This window comes from Pteropus alecto, unplaced genomic scaffold (assembly GCF_000325575.1).
Source record: "Pteropus alecto unplaced genomic scaffold, ASM32557v1 scaffold19, whole genome shotgun sequence".
NCBI lineage: Eukaryota > Metazoa > Chordata > Mammalia > Chiroptera > Pteropodidae > Pteropus > Pteropus alecto.
This window is the reverse complement of record NW_006442490.1, coordinates 523,053-543,158: the sequence shown is the minus strand read 5'-3', so window position 1 is coordinate 543,158 and position 20,106 is coordinate 523,053. Positions and strand designations below refer to the sequence as shown.

At 32.8% G+C, this 20,106-nt stretch overlaps 1 protein-coding gene and 1 pseudogene across 4 annotated transcripts in view; both read left to right on the top strand.

Moving 5' to 3' along the window:
- Positions 1-20,106, top strand: part of PHF6 (PHD finger protein 6) — a 42,398-nt gene that overhangs the window by 15,662 nt on the left and 6,630 nt on the right. For 3 of the 4 annotated variants that reach the window (XM_015596846.2, XM_006921522.3, XM_025039649.1), the window contains exons 4-9: positions 2,208-2,341; positions 2,599-2,642; positions 11,110-11,279; positions 11,442-11,585; positions 12,893-12,997; positions 15,543-15,676. In XM_015596846.2, the coding sequence (XP_015452332.1) occupies positions 2,208-2,341; positions 2,599-2,642; positions 11,110-11,279; positions 11,442-11,585; positions 12,893-12,997; positions 15,543-15,676 (731 nt within the window). The remainder of the gene's footprint in view (positions 1-2,207; positions 2,342-2,598; positions 2,643-11,109; positions 11,280-11,441; positions 11,586-12,892; positions 12,998-15,542; positions 15,677-20,106) is intronic. The other variant, XM_006921523.3, reaches the window with a different exon arrangement.
- Positions 9,393-9,511, top strand: LOC112470928 (annotated as a pseudogene).

Genomic DNA, 20,106 nt, shown 5'->3' with positions numbered 1-20,106 from the left:
AATTATAAAGAAAACCAATCACCCAGAGATAAGCACTCAGCATTTTGCTGTATTTACTTTCACCTATTTTCAAAGAGTGTATGTTATAATTGGGATCATAATTCATAGTTTTGTATCCTGCTTCATTTTTCATTTACATTATGCATAAACTTTTTTCCATGCCATTAAAATTTATTTGAAAAGAGTGGTTATAGAATATTCCTACATATGGGTGTACTATAATTTATTTAAACATTTTTTAGTTGTTTTCCATAGGTAATTTTATATTTCAGGCTATTCTTAGTAATTCTGCAGTGCATATGACTGTATATGAATTGTTTGAACCTGAATTTTTAGACTAAATTTATAGAAGTAAAATTATTGGATCAGAGAATATAAACTTTTTAAAACCTCTTTGATAAATAAGGCAAGTTGCTGTGCAGACAGCATGTACTAAATTCCAGCAACATATGAGAGTGCCCATCTCACTGTTTCTTTGCCCATGTTGAGAATTTTTTCCAGTACAGTATTTTTAACAGTACCTCTCTGTTCATTCTTGCTTGCTAATTGAACTCAGTTTTTTTTTTCAAAATGTACCTATGCAAACCCATTTTAGATGTAATTTCAAGATGAACTACTTGCAGTAGAGTTTTTAATGAAGTGGGGGTAATGTTCGATTTATTAAGTTAAAAAAAGGGTGTAAAATGGTACATACAGAATTACACAGGAAATACTTTCATGTAATCGTTGTAACACTGTAAGGGCGTCTCTCCTTGGTGAGTATGAGTGATTTTTAAATTTTCTTTGTGTTCTTTTGTGTTTTCCAAAATTTCTATAATAAGTCTTAGTGTTTTGATTAGAAATACAATTTACTAAAGTAATAGAACCTCATAATTAAGCTGCAGTACAAATGTTCCACCTTCTCAACAATTTATAAAACACTCATATAAGTATTTAATAGCTTTTCTGGCTTGATAATTTAGCATAGTATTTCTTTTTACAGTAATACTTTGAAGTTTCTATATTTATTTAAGGAAGTGGAGTATTTCACTAGTATTAGTGGACACTGGCCCTCATCTTTTCTTGGAAGTACCTGTATTGAGAATGTTTCTGTTTTTGACTTTTATATGAGTATTTTTTGAATGATAACTTGACTCGGAGGTTGAGTGTTCCCTTGCTTAGAGAAATATAAGAAATTTTATTGGAATTTATATTAGCCTCTTGGTACAACAAAAATTGCTAAGGGGCCAAGTAATCCAAAATTAGGACGGTAAATGTTCTTTATGTTAAAATTAAAGAGCAATGAGAAGAGTTCAGAATGAGGTCTCTAGCAACCTAAAAACAAATGAGCAGTTTTTAACATTTACATTATTGTGAGTTTATTTTGTCCTGGTATTTAAAGCTTAGGAGATAGCCTCATTAAAAGGCCACTCAGCACAGTATACTGTGATATGTTAATGAAAACCGCTAACAACCATTGTTAATGTCATTGTTATGTGCTTTTTAAAAAGATTTTTTTCCTAAATTTAGATCAAGAGCTAAACAATAGGAATTATTCAATAAAGTCATAAGGTAAGGTATACGAAAATGTATTGGGAGAATCTATTCTTTTATCTATTTGTCTGAATTCATAATGCAAGAGGTAAGTAACATGGATTAAATTAAAACAGATGAGCATATTTTCACAATCAACTTGACATCACAGAATATTTTTAGAGCTTGAGGTATTTAGAAAATTACTTAATTATTTTATCCTCTCTCCTTCCTTCACTTAAAATCAATTTTTACCAGGTTCCCAAATAGTATGTGAGGGTTTTTTTCCCAGAAAGTCTCATTGAGCAGTGAGAATCTGAGGAAATACTTTTTCTGGTATGAGGCATTTTCCCCAGTTACTCATTTCCAGGAAGGTCTGGATTTGTGAAGAAGTGTAAGTTATATACAGCTTACATCTCTGATTTGCAGGATTTAAAATTTTCACTTGACCACAGTGAAACAGTAGACATTAATAATATTTCATTAATTTTGTCATTGTTTAACATGGGAAAAATACCCCCAGTAGAATTTTATTTGACATTTCCTGGTGAGAACATAAGAAAAATAGCATAATTAGTTACAAAACTTTTCAATAACCAATTTGTTTTCCTTGACAGAGATTGATATGCCTCTAACCTGAGATCACTGCCTTAGCAAAATCACACACTAATAAGTTTTTATTGTTTTTGCCGTAGATGTGTTCTTTGTGTCATTGTCCTGGAGCAACAATTGGTTGTGATGTGAAAACCTGTCACAGGACATACCACTACCACTGTGCATTGCACGATAAAGCTCAAATACGAGAGAAACCTTCACAAGGAATTTACATGTAATTATCAACTTCTCTTTTAAGATTTTTTTTAACAGTCATGCTTTCTTTGGGCTTTTGTAAAAATGTTCGCCATTTCAGAACATTTCGGCATCATCATAAAGGGTGTTTTTGGTAAAGAATTTAATGCTTAGAGAAATGGCATAGGAAGTTTAATAAGATGTTTGGAATCTAACTTGTGAATGAGGTGATGTATAGTGCTCATTTTTAGAGAAATATGTTCAGTTTACTTGATAATTTTAAATTATTTTTTATAGGGTTTATTGCCGGAAACACAAGAAAACTGCACATAACTCTGAAGGTATGTCTTTCAGCCACATTTTAATTTTGAGAAGAAATTTGCGTAAAATATGAGTGAATTATACTATATTAATTTTTACCATAAGATGTATTTCAATATTGAATACATTTCCAAGAATTATAAAAGCGTTAGGATAAACTAATTCACAATAGTAAAAAAGATCTGAATTTTTAAGAAAACTTTTATCCCAAAGTTCTTGTAAAGAGTTCATCAAGACAGTATTTATCTTTAGGGAGAAATGATGCTAGTAGTTATAGATTTCTGTGTTTAAGTGTTAGTAGATTATAAAGTTAATTGAGCTACTGTCAGATATAGAAATATGAATAGGCGATACTAATACTATTTGCGATCATCAGGCTTTCTGTTAAATTTCTATTCACATTGTAGTACTTTTTAAAAAAATACAGACGTGATCATAAGAAAACCAATTTTAAAATATAAACCTAAAATTATAGTGCATTTCCACTTAAATTTATACAAAACCAGGTTAGTAGTGTTTATATATAGGTAGCCAAGTTGTACTGGTGTTTAGAAGGTATGGTAAAGTTCTCAAACTGAATTCTGACTTGTTTCAAACCTTTTCAAACAGGTGGTTTTGATACTTTTACTAGTAATATAAAAAGGCTTAGATTTAACCTGAGATTGTTCTATCCATTTAGATTAAAGATCTTTAAAGTTTTTGTTAGCTTTTGTTGCTTACAATTAGAATGGTTTAAGCCTATTGTTTTAGGAAGTTGTTTCTTTTATAAAAGACTTAATTATTAGTGTTAGCATATTAAAATTTTTGGCCCTTTTTGATCTCTCAGATCTTGGTTTCATAATACAAAATAGTATTTATACTTTGGACTCCAGATTAATCCAAATACTTTAAAAGTGCAGGTTGAGAGTACAGTCTTTAGCAAAAAAAGAAAAAAGAAAGAAAGAAAAGAAACCTTGTCTTTAAGGTAAACCAGTTGGATAAATAATAAGAACAGAATGTTTTTGAAGTGTTAGAGTGCAACTGATAAACCTTTGTAGTGTTTTTCATCAGTATCTTTTCCTCATTTAATTTTAGAATTGAATTGAAAAACCTTTTGTGAAAGGTTAACAGTAAGCTTTACCACCTTTTATTACTTCAGATTTTAACAGTGTGTTTATTTGATTCTCTTTAAGATTTTAAGCCAAGAGTTGAGATTTGTGACCTGATGAACACAAGTATATGAACATAGTGGGACATATTTGAGGATAGCAGCAATGATTAATTTAGACTGCTCCCCTTTTATTCCCTAGATTTCTGAAGCTGATAGTACCATCTAGTGGTAGAGAGAAGGCACTGCAGACTACGTGAAGTAGAATAATTTTAACTACCTTTTTGCTTTGACAAACTTATTAATGAGAAAGACCTAAATTCATACTTTTCAAGATGACTTTTCTTTTAATGTAACTGGAAGGATTACTACAATTCAAATTTGTAATACAATGAATTTGAATTTTGAGTTCCATGTATACTTTTGTAGCACATTGGGGGCCCTTGTATTATTGATAATATATGTAGTTTGTTTATACTTATGGTAGAACCGGATGCATAATTTTACAATTTAAAAGTATTAAAGAAGAAATTAAAATATTAAAGAGTTTATATGTATTGAATTTTGACTTATCGTATTCATCTAGCTTGAATTTATTTGATATTGAGTATTTTTTCAGAAGCAGAACTTGCAATTCTTTCATCGTTCTAATGGGAAACATATGTTGTGCTTTATGATTATAATTTATGATGAGTTTATAGGATTGTATTTTAGGGACTGTTTTGGTTTGAAAATTGTACTGCACCAATCTGTTCAGCAAAGAGGAATTGATACCTGTGGCAGTTTCTTAATCATTTGCCATCTATGGCTCAATACTTACTTTAATACTTAAAATGATAAATATTATAAAATTCAGTCTGTCATGTTAGTTTGTTATAACATGAACTGTGTTTTGAAGTATTAAATTTAAGAGAATCTTTATTGTCTTCTTAGTTTTGCCTTTTCTAGGATGTCATATAGTTAGAATCAGATTGGTTTCTTTCACTTGGCCTTTTTTTGGAAGCGGGGGTTAATTGGTATTTAATACTTATGAGAAAGGATCTGATAGGCAAGAAGAGATTGAAGGTACAGGAAGAAGGATTCAATGCACAAGCGGGAACAATTGTCCCATAATAGGAGGACATTTCCACTGTAATAGGAGAGAAGGAAGAAGAATAGGTGATTCCTCTCTGGTCTGTTTTCTCTGTGAGGGAGAATGTGTGGAGACCTGTGAGGATTGGAAGTTGAAGGTGAGCAGAAGTTTGAAAGAATAGTTGTGAAGACCAGGAGAGAAGGTTTGCTAGAGATATGTAAGGTTTCCAGACTGGATTGAGGGCCCAGTTGAGGTTGGTAACCATGAATTTATATAGTGATGCCATCAGTCAGGTTGTGTGACTTTCTTCCAGCAATTCAGGATCCTAGGTATTGCATAGAGAAAGTGGCTAGTTGGTTAATTCAGAATTGGGATTTTGCCAAGCAGGTTCAACAAAGAAGTAAAGGGATAAAAGGGAGTTTAGGATATTTATAAGAAAGAAATCTAAGTTAGGAAAGTGAAGTCAGGAAAAGAAAAAAGAAACAGGAAGGAAATATAGACTGGAGGTCCTGATAATGTTGAAGAACAAGGAGAATGAAAGTACTTGGGAAGGCAATCATTTATGGTCCCAAAGTGCGATACAATGATTTCAGAGGTAAAGCTATTTTAGGTCATTATAAGGTACGATTATGGGGATTGGGTAGTTGGTGGACATCATTGAGGATCAAGGAACTGAGTGGCTAGGTATTGCTTGGATTTTTTAAAGAAGGTCGGGTGGGTGAGGTAGAATGTCTGGGAATTTGTAACTGTAAGCAACAAGGAGGGGAAGAAGATAGCATAGTCTTTGGGCCAGCAGAATTGTCATCATCTGGGAGTTTGTTAGAAATGCCTAATTTCAACTTCTCCCTCTGACCTGCTAAATAGGAATTTCCACTTTAACAAAATCTCAAATGGTTTGTATTCACCTTAAAGTTTGAGAAGCAGTGGTTTAGCTGAATGACATGGACCGCAACAGTGCAGGGCTTTTTACAAGGGGATAGAGAACTAATGACTTGACAACCCTGTCTAGTAGAACTTACTGTGACAATAGAAATGTTCTATATTTGCACCTTCCAATATGGTAGCCATTAACCACGTGTGGTTATCAAGCACTTTAAAATGGTCTAGTGCCCTCCTATTCTTAATAGAAACTTACATGTTAAAATTGGACAGGAATAGGCAGAATTAAATCCTACATCTTACGTTGTTTTTCCCTTGTTGGCCTGTGTGTTTAGCTAATAGATATATTCTTTACCTTTTTTTAAAGCAGTATTTCAAAATGTCAAACATTGGTCTTTTAGCACGTATCTCTAGCTTGTAACTGATGTGAATCTCTGTTTTGTAGATGTACTTAATATGTTAGCTGGTCATCACTAAGCATTTTGAGTACCTACAAGGAACTGTGATGGCATATGAATGGTGGGTCTTTTAAAGTCATTTTCATTAACGAGTGAGGCCTTTGTATTTAATAATTTATATGGAGCAAAGCAGTCGGTGATGAGATAGAAAATGGCATAGAGTAGATGCTGAGTGTTAGCTGTTGACCCCAGTAATGTGTAGAATTTAAGACATGATCACAAAAATAACCTCAGCTCAGTTTAGGTTCTTGAAATTGTAAGGAGCCAACTTGTGGTTTATTGTTTTTCTTAAATTACCCAATATAAAATGTTTTGCATGGGATGAGTGCTCAAGAAATGTTTATAACCTCTTCATTTTCTTTGGCTTGAAACTAAGCATGACATTTAATTTGTCACTTATTTGGGGCGATACTTCCTTGTCCTGTAGCTTCTCTTGCACTGGTGTTAGTAGAGCAAGATGAGTTAATAAAATGGGATTTCAGTTTTATGTGCCAGGCACTGTTATAAATTAAGTACTTTACATGGAGTAACTCATTTAATTCAGGAACCCTTTTAGGTAGGTCTCAGGTCCAAGAACATAAAATCTATGATAGATCGAGGATTCAAAACCAGATTCTCAACCCTTGAGACTGAGAAAAGAAGCTGTTAACAGTGGTTATCTTGAGAGGGAGGGAGGGAGCTAGTAAAAAGGAAGGGAAGCAAGAAAGCTAGGGAGTCAGCTGGGAGTGCAGAGCAGGTGGAAATGGTTGGTGGAAGGGAAGATTTTTACTTCTTTTATGCAGATAGTTCTTTTATAACTACTGTTAAAGAAAAAAAATAAGTGTTTAAAATCTTAAAACATTTTTACAATTTTTAATTGGAAAAAGAAACCCAATAGGTTAATGAAAATTTTTAACAGAGGTGCTCTGACTTGCTTTGTACTCACATTTTCATGTGCATTTACAATAATTTTCTAGGATAAATTCCCAAAAGTAAAATCACTGGGTCAGAGGGTTCAATCTGTTTAAGGTTGCCATATTACTTTCTAGAAAGATTGTGCTAGACTATATTCCCATCAGCAGTAGATGACTTTACACCGACTTTACACCCTCCTTTCACCACATTGGATGTTATAAATTCTTTACAAAGGTAGTACATTGCCCATTGTTCAAAAAAATTAAAATCGTACAATAGTACTATTAAAATTGAAGTAATTAAAAAAGCCCTTTCTTCATCCTGAAATCACATTCTCTAGGAGTAACTAGTAATGACCGTTTGGTGTATATCTCCCCAGAGCCTTTTTTACATACATACAAGCATATGTGTATATATATATATATATATATATATATGCATGTAGGTATGTAGGTATGTGTGTGTGTATATATACCTATGCATATTTTAGAAAAAAATAGTGGCATCATAGTATGTGTGTATACACACACACACACACATAAGGTTATGCAACTTCCTTTTTTCATTCTGTGATATAACACAGACATCTTTCCCCGTCAATGCATATAAATAGACCTCATTCTTTTTAACAGTTGTGTTATATCCCATAAAATAAATAGAACTATAGTTTATTTAAGGATTTCTCTATTAATAAAGATCAGTTATATCTATTCTTTCATAAATACAGATAAAACTGCATTGATCTTCCTTGTACATATGTGCTTATGTATGTATACAAGTGATTCTGTAGGATAGAGTGCTAGAAGAAGGTCTGTGCTTTTTAATGTTGGCAATAAGCACTGTCACATGTACCCAGTTTATGTTCCCACCAACAGTGTCTGAGAGTGCCCAGTTCCCCATAGCTGTGCTAGATACTATCAGTCTTTAATTTTTGCCTATCTGATTATCTCATTTAATTTTTGCTTCTTATCACTAATAAGGTTGGGCTTCTGCTCATGCTTTTTTTAATAGTCATTTATATTTCTTCTATGAATTGCCAGCTCCTGTCCTTTGCTCATTTTTCTCTTACGGTTTGTCTTTTAAAAATTGATTTGTAGTGCTCTTTATAATATAGATATTAATTCTCTGTCACTAAATACAAATGATTTCCCAACTTATTTGTCTTTTCACTTGGTTTATGGTGCCTGTGCCATCCAAAAGATTGTAACTTTTAGTCAGATATATCAGTCTTTTCTTTATGGCTTCATAGGTGTTCCAACTCCAAGATTATAAAAAAAAATATATTATCCTCCATTTTCTTATGTTGCATTTACAGTTACTTTATGATTAGATTTTTTGATCCATCTCTAATTTTTTCATATGGTAAGAGGAAAGGAATCTCAATTTTTTGGAATTGGATAGCCAATTGTGCCATCATATCTTTCCCCCATGCACTTGAAATGCCACTGTTATCATACTCCAAATTTCTAAATACATGTAGGTCTATTTTCGACTTCATTTTCTCTTCCGCTGACACATGTCTATTCCTGTGCCAATGTTTTAACTGCTGTTGCTTTATAGTATATTTTGATACCTTTTTTTTTAAAAAAAGATATTCTTGTGTATTGTACGTTTACTCTTCAGAAAACTGGAATCAACTTTTAAACTACATTTTATTGAAATTTCATTAAATTAGGTTAGCAAGAGCTGATATTCTAATGTGGATCCTGTTCATCCAGAAGCATGGTCTATCTCAATGTTTTTGTGGGGCTTCTTTTACATTTTTATTTCTAACACAATTTTTGTTGGGTTTATTGTAGCTTTTTGTAACATTTAAATCTGTCGTTTTGATAGGTAAAAATGATATATCACTTAATTTACACTTTGATTCTAGAGAACTCACATTTTTTAAAAGTATGTTTACTTAATGCAAATTATTTGATTATATATTTGATCCATTTTTCTTTTGTAGTTTTAATCTTTTATGATTTTATATCATAAGGATACTAATCTACCATAGTTGTGTTTATCATAGGTACACAGATATTTTTCCAGTTACCTTTTAATTGTATCACTTTTTTTTACTTTCAGAAATTTGAAAGTCTAATATAGTTAAATCTATCAACCTTTTGTGATTTTCTTTTTACTATTATGTCAGAAGTCCTCTAAAATTTTATAGTGAATGATTCCATATTTAAGACGTGGAAAACTAATCACGTTGGCCTGATAGTGGGAACAATTAAGTAACTTCTTCATAGATGTTTAATAATATACTGTTGTTACAGTGTTAGTGATCTTCAGTGTAAATAACAGACTATTATGTGTATTACATAGGATATAATAGTCATCAAAATGATTGAAACATTTGATTATGATTTTTTTTTCATATCAAGAATTTTAAGTCTATGGCCATGCTACCCTGAACGCGACCCATCCCGTCTGATCTCGGAAGCTAAGCAGGGTCGGGCCTGGTTAGTACTTGGGTGGGAGACCACCTAGGAAGACCAGGTGCTGTAGGCGTAAAAAATAATAATAATAATAATAATAATAATGATTTTAAATTTTTGGCATGTGTAAGTAATTCTAACAGCTTTAATGAAATTCTATGTGTTATTTATCAGGTTTAATGTTTAAAGTAGGCAGTGTGTTTTGATGTGAAATCTTCTATAGGGTTAAAATCAGGAGATATCTTTAATTGACTTGTGTGGCTTCACGGGGAGATGTATTCACACGAATTTTTCTTGTTACCTGTAAAACACTATATACTAACTTGTACCTTTTCTCCTTTTTTTCTCCCTCAAATTCTACCATAGTTGTGTGAAGTTGCATTGATACAAATTTGTATTAACTGTTTTTCAAACAATCGAATGTTCTCAGTTCCTAGAGTTTACATATTTAAGTATACTAATTGCATTACCTTTTTCTTAGCATAACGAATGTGCTTCTATTTTTAAACAACAACAACAACAAAAAACCTTTAAAGTATTTTTAGGAAAGATCAACATAGGAGTTGATATGCTTTCTCATTGAGAAGTTAGTCCCTGGAATTCTAGTCAATAACTTATGGTACATGAAGAAATGAGGAAGGTATTAGAGCTGTGCCTAAAACTTTCTATAGTTTGACCCTAAGTCAAGTGAACACTTTTTTTTTACCTTCTGGAGTACTAAACACATTGCCTTATATACAGTAGGCCCTCGATAAATAAAATATTTGTAGCGAATAACTAAATGAAACTCCTTCCATTAATGGTAGGAATTCTTTTCAAATTTCTGGGAAATGCTGTTCTAAAATTTCTACATATTTTGTTTAATCCATTAAAGTATTGTCCAGCTTACCTACAACATAGATTTTCTGTCACTTATGTTAGAAATGCCTCTTATACTTAATATTTGTTTTGGTTAGTTCATTTATAGATGATTTCCTTGTTGAATTTGATCATTTGATTTCCATGATAGTTTAAAGAGTTATCTTTAAAGAATAGCACTGTTCAATAGACTTTTCTGTGATGATAGAAACATTCTAGGTCTGTGATATCCAGTAGAGATGCATCTTGCCACATGTAACAAATAAGCACTTGAAATGTGGTCAGTGTAACTGAGAAACTGAAGAATTTTGTTTAATTATAAATGAGTTAAATTTTTAAAAACCTTATGTTGCTGGCGGCTACTGAATTAGAGAAGATATACCTACTTTATTTTCATTTAGTTTTCCAAGTTATAGTAAGTTTGTTTTCTAGGTAAGTGTTCTGATTTCACCAACAACATGAAGTAAAACTCTGAAACCTATGTAAAAAACAATACAAGAGCTAATTCTAGAAATTATTAGAGTTTAGAAATGTTTACTGAATCATATGCACAGTCAAAATCACAAAACTCATTTTTATAGAATTATGAATTTGATGGAAATCATTAATTTTCCAATGATTATAACAAAACTTTTTATTTGGTTTTTGTTGTGTTTATGTGAAATGTTACATTGCTATATTGAATATACCACAGACCATTTCTCCTTGTTTCTGGAGACGATGTCATTCTAAGGAGAAACCGATGGTCTAAGGACCCATGAACTAATGCTCATGTTAAGGTTGGTCTATGTAAAGCTTTTGTTCATTTTTAAGCAGCTGATTTAGAAGAAAGTTTTAATGAACATGAACTGGAGCCCTCATCACCTAAAAGTAAAAAGAAAAGTCGCAAAGGAAGACCACGAAAAACTAATTTTAAAGGGCTGTCGGAAGATACCAGGTCCACATCCTCCCATGGAACAGATGAAATGGAAAGTAGTTCCTATGTAAGTAGAAAAATATGGGATTCTTACTTTTCATTAAATGTTTCATTTAACCTGTGGTTATAGGTAAAACGTGTCCTTTGAAATGTTGTCTAAGCCTAAGGTACTGATAGCATATTTTCATGGATCTTTTTAAAGTTCTTTTTTTCTCTTTTACATTTGCAGAGAGATAGGTCTCCACACAGAAGCAGCCCTAGTGACACCAGGCCTAAATGTGGATTTTGCCATGTAGGAGAGGAAGAAAATGAAGCAAGAGGAAAACTGCATATATTTAATGCCAAGAAGGCAGCTGCACATTATAAGTGCATGGTAAACTGGTTCATTTTTGTGCTTTTAAACCCACGTTTTTTGAAAAGCATTTAGCTAGGAATCAAATATGGCACCTTTCCCTCCACCATTAGTGTTTTATAATTATGGAAAGTATATCCTATATTCCCAAATCTTCATAGAAAACTTTAGATCTTTAAAAATAAAGCCTTTATGATTTAGTATCATTTAGATTAATCCTAATTATAGATTCCATAGTCCAGATAATCCCTCATTAATTCTTTTATACAGTAAAAATTTCAGCTCTATAAACTCGTCTTCAAAGATGTTTGCTCTCCATTATAACCTAGTAAATATCTCTTATTGTACTTCACAAACCGTATTGCAATTACTCATTTATGATCATCTCTTCCCTAATAGACTTAAATTTCCTTGAGGGTAAGAATTACATCGTTGCATCTTTAGATCCAGGTCTGCCATATAGTATCCATAAACCTGTTTTTTTTGTTCTGAATGATTTTTAAAAATTTTTTTTTATTAAAATGTAGCTAACATACAATATTGTATTAGTTTCAGGTGTATACCATAGTTATTCAACATTTATATACCTAAATAAGTGATCACCATGATAAGTCCAGCAACCATCTGACACCGTACGATGCTATCACAATATTATAGACTATATTCCCTATGATGTACACCACATCCCTATAACTCATTTGATTTATACCTGAGAGTTTGAACTTCTTATTCCCCTTTACCTCCTCCGCCCCTTTTTATGATTTTTCAATTACAATTGACATTCAATATTATATGTTTCAAGTGTACAGCATAGTGGTTAGACATTTGAATTTTTAGGTTTTAAAATATATGTTTATATCAGAGGTTCTTAACCAGAGATGTATATTAGTTTTACCTGGGGAGCTTTTTCCAAAAAAATGCACCCTGAAGTAGATCCCAAACATGTCTGGTTTGGGGGAAAGAAATCCCCAGGTGATTCTGATCTTCATCTATGGTTGAAATTTGCCAATTTAAACTATTTTTTAAAACTTTGTGGATATATAAAACAGTTGAGATAACAGCATGCCACTGCTGAAATCTCCATTGTTTAATGAAGTATTTAATCTGGGCTCTAAACTGGCAATCATAGTTTTATTTCATCGTCTTTATTATGGGCTATATTTTAATCAGACATGGGAATATATTAAAAATATTGAATTGGTACTTGATTATTAAGGAAAAGTCATCTTTCTCAGGATATTAAAGTATTGTAACACATTTGTTATTATGTTTAATTTTCTTCTCAAAAGGATTCTGAATGTTAATGTTCTTGCGTTTTTCTTCTCTAGTTATTTTCTTCTGGCACAGTCCAGCTCACAACAACATCAAGAGCAGAATTTGGAGATTTTGATATTAAAACTGTACTTCAGGAGATTAAGCGGGGGAAAAGAATGGTCTGTGGTTTTATATTTATGCTATGCAACGTTTCTCTTCTGACTTTCTGCTTTACATTTAGAACACATCTCAAATTTATCCAGTCATCAAAAATTTAATATACAATAGTTCATATGTTAAAGTACAGTATATATTTGACTTATTTGTAATATAATAAAGGATGCCGATGTTACTGAAATTTATTCCTCTCTCTATGTAACTTCATTACTCAAGAGAATTATACTAAGATTTATATTTCAGAGTATTTGAGTCTTTTAATAAAATAAATGAAGATATGAATGTGACACACCTTATTAAGTTTAAAATGTTAATATTGTTTAAGCTTGCCTAAAGAAAAATTCCATAACCCTAATAGAGCATTGAGAACCTCCCCATGTTGTTCATTCTTTTTTTTTTAATAAAAGGAAAAGATTTTTTCAGAGCCTTTTGTTTAGTTAAAGTTCACATACGCAGTTATGTCTTTTAAAATGTTTATCATAGCTTTAAAGTTTTCTTTAAAATGTGCCTAAGTTTCATGTTTTTAAACATACTGAATTACTAATAAATAGCTTTAAGAAACATTGGCATCTTTATTGATCACTTACTCCTTTACAGTTTATGAATTTTATAAAATGTCAATGGAATGCAAAAATCTTTTCTTTAAGACAGCAATTGTCTCTAGAAATGACTTTAATTTTTGAATTTTTTTATTGTGAAAATTTTCAAACATATCAAAATTAGAAAAACTAGTAACACACGTCTATCCATCACCTTGACTCATCAGTTATCAAGAATTTGCGGCACTCGTTTCATCTATGCCTATTAATCTTGTTGCTTGAAGTATTTTAAAGCAGAGCTGAGACTTCATATCATTTCACCTCTACATATTTCAGTATGTATCTCTTAAAAGTTGGACATTTTCTTACCTAACCACAATGTCATTACACTTTATAAATTAACAATGAGTCCTCAGTGTCATTTAATACCCAGTTTGTATTTGTTATTTTCCCAGTTGTCTCGAAACTATATTTTTAAGTTGATTTGTGTGAATCAGAACCCAGAGGAGGCTCACATGTTATATGTGGTTGTTATATATCCCTTCAGTGAGACAGGGCCTACCCTCCTCCCTGTGTTGGTTATTTATGGTTTTGTTTTGTCGTATGACATTGGCTTTTGAAGAAGATGAATTGATTGTCCTGTAGACTATCCCACATGCTTTATTTGTCTGTTTGTTTTGTCGTGATGCCATTGAACTTGTCCCTCTATCCACCGGATTTTCTTTTAAAGTGAAAGATGTAAAGGCTTGATTAGATTCAGTCTTAATATTTTGGGGGGTAAGAATACTTCACAGGTGAGACTGTATCATCCATATTTTATCACATCAGACAACTCCATGTCTGATCCTTGGATTCAGGTGGTGAGCTGATCCCTCTGTTGTGAAATTCCCCTTCGGCCTTTCATCTAGTGATTTCAGACATTGATGGTCTTTGTCTGAATCCATTAGAAATGACCCTTTCTTTGTGGAACTGCATTTTCGCAGGTGTCAAGATTGTTGATATTCTCTGTTCCATTTGAATCTAGTTCAGTTTATTGATACTTTGATTATTCTTTTAAAAATGAAACTCCTTTAAAACAGAATGTATAGGCTAAAAAAAATAAGGGAAAAAATCACTTCATATCATACAAAGCAATGTTGTGTCATATAGCTAAAGTCCAACTAGGTGACTGGGATAACAGTTCAGTTCTCTTGACTTATTTACCTCTCAACTTATTTACCTCTCCACTGCTGAATGTTAGTGTAAACACTAACTTACCATTTCCCTCACGTGTGCTCCAAAGGAAATTAGCCCATCACGATGCGCCCCCAGCCCTCCAAAAATAAAGGGCATCTGGAGTTCAGTAAACTTGGGAACTGTTCATTCTCCTTCCTGTAGAAAAGGCTGTGAGAAGTTCTGCCATCAAGCAATCTGTTTAAAACGCATTTCTCCAACTCCCTTGACTATGAGACCCTTTGGTCAGCAGTCATCTTTTAATCTCAGGACATTTTTGAGGCAAGGTCAATCTAGGCCCAACTGAGAAGTCTTGAAAAGGTTTCAGCCTCCTCAGTCTCCCTCTGCCCTTTTGCTTACTTGGTAGCAATCCCTTTCTGGGGGGAATAGCTTTCCTGTCTTCTCATTCTTTCTCCCAGTTTTAATTGGAAAGGAACTAATCCCGGGGAGAAAAGCTGACTTCTAAAATATAGAATATCGTTCTTTTTGTGTTTGGCAGTACTAAGAAGTGTCTTATTTATGTTTAGATGTCAGATCTCTGATGGCTCATACAGTTAAATAATGGAAACATCAGGGGATGACAATATTAGAAAGTCTATCAAAGTATGGTTTAAATTGCAGCATTATTTAACATATCTGCTGTACGATAAGTTCGGTGCCTTCTTTTTCAATAGAAAATTGGCTGTTTTCTTTGTAAGCTGGAATGTTTGGCTGAAATATGGCTAAAATAGAAAATATAAGATTGCCTAAACTTTGAAATACTGCTTATGATTATTCTTTCTCTTCCCTTAAACAGAAATGTACACTTTGCAGTCAGCCCGGTGCTACTATTGGATGTGAAATAAAAGCCTGTGTTAAGACTTACCATTACCACTGTGGAGTACAAGACAAAGCTAAATACATTGAAAATATGTCACGAGGAATTTACAAGTAAGAGAACAATTGTCCATTTTCCTAAACTTGTCAATAAGTAACTGCCCTTAAATAGATGACATTAGTTTACTTGATCACTATTTTTAGGTAGTATTAGCCAAGTATAAAATACTAAGGACTTTATATAAGAAATGAGTACTGCAATTAACATTACTCTTCTGACGACACATCCCTCCCTGGATTAGCATTCATTCAGCCAGTATTTATCATGCTTACTATGTGCTAGGCATTGTGCTAGGAGCTGGGCATAGAGTAGTGATCAAAACAGACACAGACCATGCCCTTGTGAAGCTTACAGTCTAATGGGAGAGACGTTAATTAAATGGCCACATAACTAAGTATACAATTAAAAACTGCATAATGTAAAGGATACATTACAAAGCACTATGAGAACATAACAAAGAGGACCTAACCCAGTCTGTAGTTGGGAGGATATTTAGGAATTTCCTACAGAAATAATGCTTAAGCTGAGACATGAAGGGCAAAGAAATGTGGGCGTTGGGAAAGTTTTCTAGGCAGAGTGTTGTTACAGAAACAAGAGTGCAAGGTGAGAGGTGAGTTATGAGGCTATTGCTGAGGGTCCGGGTGAGAATGATTGGGAGCTTAGACTAGGATAGGGTTGTAATAATAGAATTCAAAAAATACTCTTGGAAGAATGATGAAAGAGTAAGGTTTAGAGATTTGGGATTACATGTTATCCGCTTTTTTTATGGGTCTTCCACTTACCTGTGCTACATTGGGCTAGAGGTATCAGTGTGCATCTATAATGGTTCCATTTATTTAACTGAATGGAGAATAAGTTGGTAAGGATCCCTGAAGTTTTTATTTGCCTTTGCAAATTGTGAAGTACTTCCTTACTCTCACATTGTCACTATGCAATAAACCAATGACTCAGGGTTTACTCTTCTGTGTACAAAGCAGTTTACATAAGCAGTCACCATGTCATTTGGGTGACTGCATGAGGTGCTAAGGTTGTATTATAAAATTTGCCAAACTTCGTTTAATAATAAAGGTACAGACGATTTTCTACCGAGTTCTGTAAAACCTTTAAGGAACAGATAATTCCCATGTTACTTAAAGAGGTCCAGCACATAACAAAAGATGGAAAACTGCATTCGTTCTGTAAAACTTACGTAAACTGTGACACCAAACCTGACAAAGATAGCATTTAAAACAAAAACAAACAAAAAACCTGTAGACCAGCCTTACTTTTAGAAGATATATAGATCAGAAACAAGATAAGAGTGCCAACTACCAACATTACTTTCAACATTCTTCTGGAGGGTAAGCCAATGCAATAAGAAAAGGAAGAAAAATGTATAATACTTATTGTAGAGGAAAAAAATTGTCGATGTTATTGATATCATTGTCTACCAAGAAAATCCAAAGGAATCAACTCTAAATTTATTAAAATTAATGAATTCTGTAAGGTTGCTGCATGAGATGAATTTTTAGAAACGATTCAAGTAATAACTAGTTAGATACATAAAAGAAAAATGTCCACCTCCCATCACACGCACACTAAAGGTACACCTTTTCTTTAAAAAACATAGCATTTTACACAGGACCCAAATGAATGTCAAAATATGTTCCTGGATAGACTCAACATTGAAAGATACCTATTCTGCCCAAATTAATCAGTGTGTTTAACACAATTTTAATGAAATCCAAATTTTAATAGTTTTATCTAGAAGAGTAAATGTGGTAGGCAGCTTTTCATTGTCATTGGGGACTCAGATTATTATCCTTCTGCTCTCCCATCTTTGGGGCCTTCTTTCATAGGAAGTAGGAAGAAGCAGGAGCGAAGGAAAATGGAAGGACAAAATAGCTATTCCTCCAGCTGAGTTGCTCTTTAATCAGCCTTGGAAGTTCTGCTCAGCATTTCATTTGTCAGGATTTAGTCACATGTCCAAGGGAGGCTGGGAAATGTATTCTTAGTGGTGACACTACTACCCAAATAAAATCTTTAGTACTACGGGGGGAAGGGGGAGAAAAGAGATATTGGGGTAGTCAACTGGTGTTTTATCACATGCAGCCAAAAATTTTTTAATACAGTTGAGAGGAGAAATCCACCATTAGATATCAAAACCAATCCAGAAGTAATTAAAACAGTATGGTACTGGCATAGTGACAAAGATCATAAGAAATAGATCCATGTCTTTGTTGGAATCTTATAAATAATTACGGTAGCATTTTGTATCTGTGGAGATGGAATTGGATGGATTATTCAGTATCTGATATCTATACAATTGGCTCTCCATTTAGAAAACATAATTTGGATTCTTACCTCAGACTATACCCCAAAATAGATTCTAGATAGATTCAATTTTTTTTAATCATAAAAAACTGAGTAGGAAGTAGAGGAGAATTTTTCTATAATCAAATATAGAGGCCTTTCTAAGTATGATAGGGACCTCAGAATTTTTATTTGACTATATTAAAATTAGACTAAAGACAACTTCAAATCATTAAGAAAAATGCAACCCGATTGAAAAGGTAAAGAATATGAACAGGCACTTTATAGAAGAAATAGCTCTGGATTGGTTATAAGAATATAAAAAACTGTTCAACCTATTAGTAATGAAGGAAATCCAAATTAAAACAAGATCATAGCAAATTTTGCCTATCAGGTGAGCAAAGATTAGTAGGATTCATATTATCTAATGTTAGCTAGGTTCTGGAGACAGAAGTGTTCTCGTTGGATGTTTAGGTAGAATGTAAATTCATATAGCTTTTGAGGAGAGCGATTTATCATTGGAGACCAAACCTTAAAATATTGCATTTGCTACTAGTCTACTTCTAGGGATTTACCTCAGGGAAATGATCAGACAACAAGCCAGGGATGAAATGTGCAAAAAGTTTCATTTCATTATCGTTAATGATTACTGCAGTACCCACTAGGGCATCTTCGAATGGACTATACTAAAGACGGACAGGATTACTACAGATGGCATCAGTCTACTCAGAAAGCCATAGACAGGAAGTGCAGCTTGCCCTCAGGGCAGCATCAAATATTCCTCTTCTGTGGGAGTCCTTGAAGTGATCAGTATTGCAGTACCACTGAGGTCCAATAAGACATGATCCACACGGAGTGGGTGTTGGATCCACCCTGGCTTAAAAGCCTCCTGCCCCATCGAAGACAGTACCTCTTGTAACATAGTTATATAGGCATAGGTAATTTTCAGCTTACATCACACTGAAAGAGGACTGAAAATATGGCTTCTTATCAGAATATTTATAATTCTCCCAATCAGGATACAGCCTACCAATCGGGGGTTGAGTGTGTAACATAGCTTAGTAAAATAGTTAACACACCCATTTTAAGTTGCCAGCAGAACAGAACCAGAGAGTGAACCAAAGGTGAAATTTTCATGCAGAATGGGAAAAGTTTTTTGTTAACCTTTTACCTACAATAGCAAAAATAAAAGCAAGAATGTTCATCAGGAGATTTAAATAAATTTTAGTTCATGCATTTAGTGGAATACTGTGCAGTAGTTAAAAGAATGAAGTAGATCCACATGTAGAGTCATGGAGAGGTATTTCTATGATAGAGTAAAGGGGAAAAACCAAGTTGTAATTCTACTTTAGCATATAAAGAGTACACATGTACACACATGTGTACAAAAATATCTGTATGTTTTTATATACATAGAAAAATTTCTAAGATTCTAGGAGCTTACTCAGTAAACAACAGTTGGTACTTCTCTTTTGTTGCCTAGGGATAGAGACGAAGAGGCAATTATATATTCTTCTCCATACTATGGTGTTTGGATATTTTTATGAGCAATACATAATTAAAGTAACTATGAATGTTTTAAAATAATAGCCCATTTTAAACGTCTAAAATCAGATATGAAGAATTGATGTATTTTATTTTTATTTAGATATTTTTATTATAATAGTCATCCATTTTGGGGGGAAAAATGGAAAATTAGATAAGGGAAAAAAACAATGTCAACTTTAACTCTACCACCAGAAATAAGTTTTGAATCTTGGAATATTTTTTTTTAGACATTTGTGAGATTGTGTATATGCGTATATTTTATAAAAACAAGATTTTCTTATATACACTGTTTTATAATGTGTTTTCCACTTAAGATACCCAAGACATTTTTTCCTGTGGCATTAAACAATTTTACATCACCATTTTAATGGCTGCATACTTTTCCATTGCATGGGCATATCAGTTTAATTGGTTCCTTTTTTAGACATTTAAGTAGTTTTTACTTTTTAACTATTAGACAACTATGTCGTAGTAATCATCTGTAAACAAAAATATTTGCACTGGCATTCATGATTATTTGAATTGCTCTTTTTATTTTTTCACATTGAAATTTGTTTCTAAAATCTGCTTATAATGTAGCGTCCAGATTATTTTATCACAGAGACCATTGACTTCAAATGATAGTCCATATGCAAGTAGTTTA